We start from the raw sequence: 11759 nt of genomic DNA, 5'->3' as shown, positions 1-11759 counted from the left end.
AATTCAGCCAGTAGGAAGGATCATTTTTCTTTACCATTTTTGGATCAAATTTTGGAAAGAGTAGCTGGTAATGCATATTATTGTTTCTTGGATGGCTACTCTGATTATTATCAAATTGCTGTAGCACCTGAGGATCAGGAGAAAACCACTTTCACCTGTCCTTTTGGCACTTTTGCTTTTACTAGAATGCCTTTTGGTTTGTGTAATGCTCCAGCTACTTTTCAGAGATGCATGATGAGTATTTTTTCTGACATGATTGATGATATTTGTGAAATATTCATGGATGATTTCTCTGTTTTTGGAAAATCCTTTGAGAGTTGTTTGCATAATTTGGCACGTATTCTCCAGAGATGTGAGGAAAAAAATCTTTTACTTAATTGAGAGAAATGCCAATTTATGGTTACTCAGGGCATTGTATTGGGGCATATTGTTTCTTTTGAGTGTATAAAAGTTGACAAGGCAAAGATTGAATTAATATCTAAACTTCCTATCCCTAGGACAGTTAGGGATATTCGTTCTTTTCTTGGTCATGCTGGCTTTTATAGGCGGTTTATTCAAGGGTTTAGTTCTATTGCAAAATCTTTGTGCACTCTTTTACAAAATGATATTGAATTTGTTTGGACTGATGAGTGCTAAAAAGCTTTTGATACCTTGAAAAAGTCGCTTACCACTGCCCCTATTGTGCAACCCCCGCAATGGGACATTCCCTTTGAGATTATGACAGATGTTAGTGACTATGCCTTAGAAGCTGTTTTGGGGCAGCGTGTGGATAATAGACCATGTGTGATTTACTATGCTAGTAGAACCTTGAATGATGCACAGAAAAATTATACCACTACTGAAAAAGAATTGCTTGAAGTGGTTTTTGCACTTGATAAATTCCAGGCTTATATTCTTGGTTCTCCTGTTACTATTTTCACTGACCACTCTGCTCTAAAGTATTTTTTGGCTAAGAAAGATGCAAAACCACGCTTGATTCACTGGATTCTATTATTTCAAGAGTTCAACATCAACATTAAGGATAAGAAATGAGTTGAAAATGTGGTAGCTGACCACCTCTCTAGATTGTCATCATCTCCTTCTTCAAATGTCAGCCTTCCTCTTGATGATAGTTTTCCGGATGAGCAGCTGTTTGTGGTTGATAGAGCTCCCTGGTATGCTGATATAGTCAATTATCTGGTGACTGAGCGAATGCCTTCTGAATGGTCAACCCAAGATAAGCGTCGGTTTCTATCTGAGGTAAAACATTTCTACTTTGATGACCCTTATCTTTTCAAATATTGTTCGGACCAATTGATTCGGAGATGCATTCCTGATGATGAGTTTTCTTCAGTATTGAGATTTTGTCATATGGGTGCATGTGGTGGTCATTTTTCAGCAAATAAAACAGTGGCAAAAATTTTGCAAAGCGATTTTTATTGGCCTTCCATGTTTAAGGACGCTTACAATTTTTGTAAAGCATGTGAGTCTTGTCAAAAGTTGGGAGCCATTAGCAAAAGAAACATGATGCCCCTTTCCCCCATTCTTACTTTAGAAATCTTTGATTGTTGGGGAATAGACTTCATGAGACCTTTTCCGGTTTCCTTTGGAAACACATATATTTTATTGGCTGTGGACTATGTTTCAAAGTGGGTTGAGGCCATCGCTTGCAAAACCAATGACCATCATGTTGTACTAAAATTTTTCAATCTTTGTTTGCTCGATTTGGCATGCCCAAGGTTATCATTAGTGACGGGGGTTCTCATTTTTGCAATAAACCATTTTCTACACTTGTGAATAAATATGGTATCACACACAGAGTTTCTACCCCTTATCACCTTCAAACAAATGGGCAAGCTGAATTGGCAAACAGAGAAATAAAAATCATTCTGGAGAAAACAGTAAATCCTAATAAAAAAGATTGGTCGATTAAGCTTCTTGATGCTTTGTGGGCCTATAGGACAGCTTTTAAAACTAATCTAGGAATGTCTCCTTATCGATTAGTTTATGGTAAAGCTTGTCATTTACCTGTTGATATTCAGCATCGAGCTTTGTGGGCCATAAAGCATGTTAACTTGTCACTTGATGAAGCTTCAGGGTTGAGAAAATTGCAGATCAATGAATTGGATGAAACTCGCCGGAATGCTTATGACAACGCTCAGCTTGCAAAGGAACGCATGAAAATTCTGCATGATCAGAAAATTCATCCAAAGCAATTCACACTTGGCTAGGAAGTCCTCCTTTACAATTCTCACTTGCATATTTTTCCTGGAAAGTTGAAATCCCGATGGAGTGGGCCGTACATTGTAAAGACCGTTCATCCTCATGGCGCGATAGACATTGTCAATTCGAAGAATGGTAATAGCTTCACTGTCAACAGACAACGTCTAAAGTCATTTCTGAAGGTTTTTGATCCACATGAAGAGATCTTGCTTGTGCAAGATCCCAGGTAAGTATTTTAAGTTGCTTTTCCTTCTTTACAGTTTTCTTTATTTGCATTTATTTTATTTTTTTTTTGCTTTGGTTTTATATTTCATGTTGATTGTTTGTTTTGTTTGCTTAGTTTTGTGCACTTTGTTTTCTTTCGTTCGATTCATTGAGGACTATGTCTCTCACTAGTTGGGGGGTGTAGCATGTGTGCACATTTAAAATATATATATATATATATATAAGATTTGTGAAATTTGAGCATCTTGGTGAAGTAGTTGAGTGGGATCATTTGTGAAGATTTATTTTTAAGCTTAAACATAGAGCATGATTTTTGATGCATCATATTTTGTTGATATGTGGCTTGAAACACCGGAATGTTATGCTTATTGAGATGAAACTTGATAAAATTTTTGTAGAATGAAAGGCAAATTTTGAAGGACATTTTGCACATGCTTACGCTTGTAGTGTTTCTTATTTACCATTCATTGATTTAACACTGGAGAAGTAAACTGCAAGACTACCGAGCCATGCCAAAAACACACAAAAAAAAATTGAAAAGATTAGAATGAAAAAAAAAAAGGAATAAAGGCAACTTAGTGAACTTTCCTAAGTAAAAAGGGCTAGAAACAGTTACCCAAGACTTTAGGGGTTGAGTGTTCAACCTTTAAAAACAGAGCTGGCATGAAAACTGCTAGTCCCTCGGGCTTTGAGGTAGTTAGAATCAGCAATGATTAATCTTAAGGTTGAAAAATCCTATGACAAATCATGACTAGTAATAAGGAACGCACAGCCAGTTTAGCTCCACATACACATTTGAGTTATGAGAAATTTGCCTCAATTCTACGTGAAAAATTGTTGAGATAGTCTTGATGGGTATAGCCCCTGGTGGTTGAGTGGTAACATGTCACTTTTGTACAGAATTCAGAATTATGTTTGATTGCTTTTGTTTGAATTTCGAGTTTTATGCAATGTTCATCTCAATTAATTTTCACTATTTTGCTCATGGATTAGCAAAAATCTAGTTGGGGGGTGTGATTGAGCTGAAATATTGCATATTTTAGCTATTTAAAATCAATGTATTTTAGATTCATCATGACATTATTATTGGTTTTAAATGGAAAAATGGTTAATAAGAATAAATACAAGTTGTGATTTAAATTGATTAATAGCATGAGTTTATGCTTAATTTTATAACTTGAGATTTAATTGGATAATGGTTATTCATATGCATATTTTATCTTATTTAGAAAGCTTGGTATGAGATAAATTTTGTGTGTGATCCATATGTTAAACTTTTTGAATAGATTGGAAGTCATTAACGCATGCATGACTCAAAACAATGAATTTTGGCTTGCAGGTCCTATACACATGCAGCAAGGAAACTCACTTGAACATGCAGCAGCTGGACGTGTAGGAGATCAGTTATGTGCTGCTGGAAGGTCCTATACACATGCAGCAAGGAAACTCACACATGCAGCAAGGAAACTCACTTGAACGTGCAGCAGCTGGACGTGCAGGAGATCAGTTATGTGCTGCTGGAAGGCAAGCTGTTCATTTCAGCTTTCTTGCTTCTGCACATGGAAGGTCACCACGACATCACATGGACAGCACGCAAGAAAGCAACGGAATCATGTGCTGGACCAAAAACAGAACCATGCACAAGCACTTTGTAGGAGAAGAATGGGAGGTAGCACGTTGCAGACACTCGGACAGCAGCAGAATTATTCTTCTTTCCGGATGCTTGAATGTGCAGTAGCAAATTTATTCCTTCTTTTTCGAGTAGCTGGACGTGCAGCAAGAGATCAATAGCATCACATGGACCACAGCAGCTCACACATGCAATAAACCTGCAGCAAAGACACTCAACAGCAGGAGAACACTCACACATGCAGACCAGTAGAACACTCACTCGGACAGCACTCATTCGGACTCACACATGCAGACCAGCAGAACACTCACACATGCAGCAGGAGAACACTCACACATGCAGTTCAGCAGAAGAATAGCAGGCCCTCAGCTTTGACAGAAGAGATCACGCTGGCACCAAGTGGAGATCAGATGCTGACTGCTGAAGCATTGAGGATTCGGTTTTAGCTTTTGCATGGAAGCACGTTGAAGAGCAGGTTTTATTCCTTTTGTTGGTTCTACAACAGTGCATGGACAGCACTCGGACGTGCAGCAGCTGGAGCAACAGGAGATCACATGGGATCATGGGACCACTTGGACGTGCAGTAGCAGAGATTTTATTCTTCTTCTTTCTTTCGTTTAAGCTGGACATCAGGAGATTAGCTATTTATTTAGCAAGCAGCAGCAGCAGAAAAAGGGGGAGAAGGGGGCTGAAAATATTCAGTTGTGTTCGGCAGTTTTTTTGACTAAAACATTTTGTTTGCTCGGCAATTTGTTTTTCCTTTTGGTTTCAATGCTTTGTTGTTTTAGAATTTTTATCAAGTGTATTAAGAATTGTTCTAGAATTTTATTTCATTAAGTGTAATACCTTAATTTCATGCAAGTGTGCTAGTTGGTTTCATGCAACAAAAGAATTGTTTTAGAAGTTTTAATTAAGTGTGCTAGTTGGTTTCATGCAACAAAAGAATTGTTTTAGAAGTTTTCATTAAGTGTGCTACCTTAATTTATAACAAAAAGGGTTCAGTTGAGAGCTTTTGTTTTTTATTTTTCTGGAACATGATAAATAGGAGTAGAGGGAATTGAGCTTTTCATTCGTAAAGTGAAGTGAGTCGGTTTAGATTTATTTTTCTAGAGGAGATTTAGTTTGTTTGAATTATATTTTTTCAGAAAGTGAAGGAGAGAGCTTTTGTTTTTGTTTTAGTTGGGTAATTTATTTGTTGTTTACTTATTTCATGTTATTTATTTTTATTGTTTCATTAAGCTTTCATTTTAATAGTGATTACAATTGCTATGGTTTAATTTGAGAATTTGTGATTTAGATACAATGATGAACCCTAGAATATTGATTTTGAGGCTTTTCAATTTTCAGTGCATGTTTTGTCAATTACTTTCTAATCTAGTTTAATTCTTAATTTAGTTTTATTAATTTCTGAGTTTAATCTATTAGTCATTTACATTCCAATCCGACAATCAAAAATCTAAAAATATAAATCTAGTCCATGACTAGTAACCTCTTCCATCCATTGCACATATCATCCTCTTGTTTTCTCTTTGTGAAGTTTTTCACATTTTTCAACGAGTTTAATTTTAAGTAACTTTCCCTGAGGAGACAATCTAGGAATTTATTCTTAATTATTACACGACATCATCCTATACTTGGGATAGCATTAGTGCTACTCATTTTTGAATGAGTCATTGGGCCATCATGATACTGCTTGAACTGTGAAACACGGCATTAATAGTATAGTTGGAGAACCGCACGCCAACTGTTGATTAACAACCACTCATTTAAAATATAGTTGTAAAAAAATTTGTATGCATAGCATTCCTCTTAATTTACAGTAAGTAAATATAACAAAATGTTTTACTTCAAAATTCATAGGAAGGAAAAAATTGTAAATTTGAATTGCAATACAAAGTAATATTCCTTTGCGTATCTGCAGTCGAGATTCTTTTATGTGGTTGTTAAATGAAGTTATAAAATTGATAAGAGTTTTCCGAAGGTTTTTTTCAACCTATATTCTTTTATGTGCTAGCTGAGGTTTGCTGCTAGTAAGTAGGACTCACTATCAAAATCAACTTTTGGCAATTACTAAAATATTAATTTATTTTAATATTATTTAATTTTGTTGCAATTAGATTTTAGAAAAATACAAAAATTTTATAAAATTTTGTAATGGTTATGTATATATAAATTACCGAAATTAAAATGAATTATTTAGAAATTTTATAGGAATAATATTAAATGATGTGAAATTCATATCAATATCTCCGAATTAAAAAAGAGAATTAAAAGCAATTTATATTTCACAACCATAGCCCAATTATAGCAATTCTAGCATGGCTTTCCTTTGTTTCCTTGGCATGCTGTCTTCCACTCAAAGAAAAGTCAATGATATTTTTAATTCGAAGCTGCACATGAGGGTGCACGGTCTTGATGATTTTATTGGATCAATTAAAGCAATCCATTTAGACCCGTGCTAAATTGTGTGGGGCTCAAGAGGAGACAACAGATAAGGTTAGGAGGCCAACCTTGATAATGGCCCACTTGAGTGGATTGGTCTTTCTTACTCTAATTAGCACATTTTCCATGTGGGGACTTCAAAATACTATTTTTTTCAAAACTGGTTTTAGAAAACATAAAAGAGGGAGAGATGAGGACACTAATCTAGGATAGGTGGAGTACATGTTTTTATGTCTGCATACATAATAATAAGATTTGAAAAATTTTATTCTCTGAGCTGGTATTAGAGTATGAGGTTATTATATGATATAATTTGATTTAAAAAATAAATTTAAATATTTAAATCTTATTATTTAAATGATATGAAAAAGTCAACAATCTTTCTCGCTCTCACTTTTTTCCTTCTTTTTGAAAAATAAATATATCATTTAAATGAGACTTTTGCCTTGTTGATAAAGCAATCTTATTATTTAAATGATATGGAAAAGTTAACAATCTTTCTCGCTTTCACTTTTTTTCTTTTTTTTGGAAAATAAATATAGAAAACACAACAATTTCCAACAGCATTGAAAACCCTTTATTTCCATCTACATCATTTTCCAGTTCCCTGAAATTTTCTCCATTTTCATATCCCAAACAGAATGAGGCTTTTGCCTTGTTAATAAAGCAATTGCTGCAATGAAACATATATGCAGTGGTGGGACCAGAAAGCATTTTCCTGAGTTGTTTGAGGTCAATATTTTTTATCCACTTAGCTGCATTTTGTAGCTCAGATCATGAAGGCCAATACAGAAAGGTGCGCCAAAGGCATGCACAGAGTCAGCCCTCGGTTTCGTATGTTTTAGGGCAAAAACAGGGGTATAGGCTTTGAAAATAGGTAGCAAACAGGTCGAGCCCATGTTTCAGAAATTTCCACTGTATTTAATCTCCCCCATACGAAAGTTTTGAAGGCCATTTTTCTTGCGTTTTCTTTCTTCCACATTCATTTTAAAGAGAGGAATATGTCCTAAATCATCATTTATTTTCATCTGAAATATCTTAATGATCTCCCATCATTCACATACGAAACACAGCACTCATAATTTTTTTCCTTTAAACAGAGGGCAGACTGAAGTCAAGATTTAAAATCAGAACCAAACCGCTACCAAAAACCCAAACCATTACAAACTGGAAATGTTTTCAAAATTACCGTTTATATGTTTAGAAGTAACGAGCATATCAAGGGAATGACACAAACTGTTAGCATTTTCCTCATCTCTTGGCGTTTTCCATTTCTGTCTGTCAAAAGCATGTATTACAGAATCCATAAAAGTTCATATTGAAGACCTCTATCTCCATGATAACTCACTCATCCCTCTACACAAAACGCCTATTAACCAGTTAAACCAGTAGATGGACAAAGAGTCAGAACTCATCCTCAAGCAAGCATTCGATGGAATCTCACATAAGGTCTATGTGGGCTTTTCCATCGATGAAGAAAGCTCAATGACGAGAAGTATCAACTACAATCCTCGCACTCAAAAGTGTATTACTCCATACAAGAGCACAAAACCAAAGATCAAAAAAGAGGAATTTTCATGGTCAGTATGATATAAAGTAGAGGTTTCAGCCACGCCTGATCCCCACAAAGTAGTTGAAGTCATGGTGCTGGACCCGTAATTGCTTTAGCCATGAATCCGCCACACTCAAAAGCGACACCAGTCTCTCCTTGTCCTGTCCACAATTGCCAGAGACCCACACGTTTCCTTGCATCTTGTAAGTGGCCAAACCAAATGGAGGAAGAGAGATGCGCTCCCCTTCCTTTCTCTTCCTTTCGGCATGCCCAAGGTCATCTTCAAGGTCCATATCTACATAGCATAGATTCGTTCATTTGTAGCTTTCAAAAAAGTAAATAATAAAGGCAAAAACGAAAGTTCATTAAAACAACACTTCCAAAAAAGGAAGTTCATAAACAAAATGCCAGGTTTCCACACAAATTGAGATGGACATAGAGAGTAAGTACCCTGGAATGAGGATGAAAGAGTGTGGTAAGTGAGGAAGCATGTGGACAAGTCCTTTATGGTTCTTCCCATGGGAATATGATAGATTGGGTACCTGAAAATTATAAATATTAGAAATTTTATCACTGTGTCTTGCGTCAATATCAAGCGTGGTAATCTGTGTGGAAATAATCATTATTGGTACTCAGAGATTGTAGTAATCATGAAATGAAAGTTGAATTGCACCGTGTTGAGAGAGAGAGAGAGAGAGAGAGAGATACCAGGCAACAGCCATCCAGCTAGCTGGAGAGAGATCCACACTCCTTAAAGACATCAAGCCAGGGTATCTTTCAGCTAATCCATTAATCTTAAAGCAAGGAAGGAACCAATAAGTGGTCAATGGAATCTAAATCCTTTTATATGATAAAGAGATAGAAGGAATTCATGAGCTGAGGGGTCAATGTAGTGAAGTCTTAATTAAGAAAGTATCCATAGAAAACAATATACTGATTCATATTCCCATAAACCATTTCATTGTCTTTATTAGATGCCCATCACGAAAAGACTTCAAATGTTTTCATAATTCGTATGCTCAAACAGTCTTATTAACGATAAAATAAAACAATAAGGAGAACAATTAAAATGCAAACAAAGTAAAGAACAATGAAAAGGCGATGTAAGGTTCGAGCAAGGGTAGCATGAACTAGCAAAGTACCTTATCCATTAAGGGAACTCGACCATAAGGAGTCGATCTCTCAAAGTACTGAAAATAAGGGTAGCCCAATCTGTCATTCAAATGCCAAAGATTGTCTTGCTCAGACCCTCCATCCTCTGAGGAACATCCATCCCATCTCCATAACTTCTCACTCTCACTCTCATCGCTGCACGAATCACTACAGGAATCCCTTGTCTCGAAGTCCCCAGACTCAGTCTCTTCCCTGGAAAACTCATTCAACCTTAGTATTAACATTACTTGGTCCAAAACAGCTACTAATAGCTAAGACAGAAATATTATGGTCAATCAATTGCGTAGTGAACACTATATTGCAGCAATTCACACGTAAGATTGTCCAAGCAAGATTTGAAAAGGCACAGTAAAGACCAAATCAATACACTTTAGCTAAACCACATGGGTTCTTGAGAATTTCAATTTTATATATCTACCAGAAGAATTTTACAACCAATTAAACTATTAGTCAACTAATTCACATGAATTCCCAAGTTTTTCAGTTTTCCTGGTCATTGAAGAGCATTGGACCTAATCAAAACAGGCATTGGCAAATTCCCTTATACTCAATCAAACAAGGCAACTTTGGCCAAAGTTACTCTTCGGTTAATTTAGTCACTACGGGACAAAAAAGCAACGATTGCAAATAAAGATACTAGTGGTTATACCTCAAACTATTAACAGATGGACTGCTTGTAAAAATTTGGATTGCAGAGAGATAAGGCACATAATACTGAATTAAGGTCTCGCCGTTGTTCAAGCCGATCGGAACTCCGGCCCCGTATGCACTCCATTCATCATAACAATTCCAAAGGTCTCCTAAGGTGAAATATTCAACTGTTTCTCTCTCCCACGGATGCCATAGGCGATTGAGGTTTCTAATCTCAGTCTGCGAACAAGAAAAATAATGATAATATACGTAACATTATAAATGAAAATGAAAGCGATCACTTGAAAACCTCAGAGAAAACTGAAAATTCGAAGGAAAACAATCATTAACTAAAAAATAAAAAATAAAGGAATTGAACAAACCTTGGGAAGAGATTGGGATGCGACCACGGGGGTTGTGCAATGGAGGAAACAATCAAGGTTTGATTGCATTGATACTTTCTCACAGATCATGGTTTTGTACACAGATTAGAGAGAACCCGAGACAGAAAAGGAGAGCGAAGGTATTCTCTCCCCTAACCCTGCAAAGGGAGGAAACCCAAAAAATAGAGAGAGAAACCGAGCAGAGGCAGAGAGAGAGAGAGAGAGAGAGAAGTTGTCGGGATTTGTGTTCGCTTTTGAAGAGAGCGAGAGAGAGCGGAAATGGGAAACTGTCTACAAAGACTTCTATTTTTTACGTTTGGACAGCAAAATTCACGGGAACTAAATCTCTGTATCTCTCTATCTTACACGGACAGTCTTCGTTGTCAATGTTGCCCAAATCCACGAACTGCCCATACCCCGGAGAAATTAAATTCCAACGAATTATTTCAGAAAGAAAAAACTGGTCGTTTTCTCACTCTCTCTGTTCCCGTAATTTTCTTTTCACTAACCTTAAAGAAAACTCAAACCCTGCTTTGTTCGAAATTTAAGGAACGCGCTGATAGTAAAAGGTCCCGCCGATTCAACGCAATACTTCAAGTTAAATCAAACCCAGAATGCAAAACTCGAGGAATTACACAGAAGTGTCAGAACTTGACAATTTTTTGAAGGAGAAGAAAACCAGAGGAAGCGTTGGAAATTGAGAAAAAAAGTTTGGGGAGGAGACGAAGAGCTAGTTTCCGTTGACAGAAACCGGTATTTTCTGGGAGAAAGATTGGTCGTACGTCAGATTTCTAGCGACGGAATCGAAAGGATTCTGTGATGGAAAATGGAGAAAGGAATAAACTTTGCCGGGAAAAAGAAGCAGAGCCAAAAAAACAGAGGAACTAAGAGACAGAAATAACAGAAATATCCAGTCTGGAACAAAGCTTTGGGTTCTAGAAAGAACGACTTTGTAGAGATCAGAGAGGGGATATAATGAAATGCCAACAATAAATCAAGGCATTAGATTACCGTATTTATTATTCACAATGGTTGTCTGTCCCTCTCAATCTGGGGTCTCACCATTGAAAGGAAGATGCTCTCTCTGTACAATCCTACTAATCTTTTTCCTATTTTCTTTTAATTATTTTTCTGTATTTTCTTTTCTTTTTTCCCTGATATAACTGGGCTGGGTCCATCGGCTTGCAAAGAAAGTTGGATGTGATCTTTGAATCTCCCGTTCATCTGTAAATAAGATTGGCAGACATAAATAAGGTATGTTATAAAATTATATTTTAAAAACTTTTTATCTCATTTATATAATAAAGTAATTGGCAAAAAATATATAAAAGTGAGACCTTTTTCTATTTAATGGATAAATAATTTATACAATTTTAAAGTGTATAAATCCGTCATTTTTTTAAAAAAAATAATAGATAAATTTAAATTTAAATAAATTTCTTTTAAAGAGAGATTTTATTATTTTTTTTAAAAAATGATCGAGGCTTCATATTATTTAGAATTATTCTTTCGTTAAAAAGGG

General features: G+C 35.9%; 1 protein-coding gene across 1 annotated transcript; it reads right to left on the bottom strand.

Annotated features, from left to right (window-relative positions):
* Positions 1-7738: 7738 nt before the first annotated feature.
* On the bottom strand, positions 7739-11237 carry LOC122307710. The gene is made up of 6 exons (XM_043120761.1): positions 10238-11237; positions 9874-10094; positions 9194-9416; positions 8760-8845; positions 8502-8593; positions 7739-8346 (listed from the first exon to the last, which is right to left on the bottom strand). Exons 1-6 carry the CDS (start codon positions 10325-10327, stop codon positions 8105-8107), a joined length of 954 nt encoding a protein of 317 aa, XP_042976695.1. The 5' UTR covers positions 10328-11237; the 3' UTR covers positions 7739-8104.
* Positions 11238-11759: the final 522 nt, after the last annotated feature.

The sequence above is a fragment of the Carya illinoinensis genome, chromosome 4, assembly GCF_018687715.1.
Source record: "Carya illinoinensis cultivar Pawnee chromosome 4, C.illinoinensisPawnee_v1, whole genome shotgun sequence".
NCBI lineage: Eukaryota > Viridiplantae > Streptophyta > Magnoliopsida > Fagales > Juglandaceae > Carya > Carya illinoinensis.
This window is presented reverse-complemented; position numbering and strand designations above follow the sequence as displayed.

What these genes read in the sequence shown, in the direction of transcription:
- LOC122307710 (XM_043120761.1), bottom strand. Translation starts at nt 10,327, where the DNA reads ATGATCTGTGAGAAAGTATCAATGCAATCAAACCTTGATTGTTTCCTC. An exon ending in CCATCTGTTAATAGTTTGAG is followed by an intron (nt 9,417 to 9,873) that starts GTATAACCACTA and finishes TGAGTTTTCCAG; the next exon opens with GGAAGAGACTGAGTCTGGGG. An exon ending in TCTTTCATCCTCATTCCAGG is followed by an intron (nt 8,347 to 8,501) that starts GTACTTACTCTC and finishes TATGCTATGTAG; the next exon opens with ATATGGACCTTGAAGATGAC.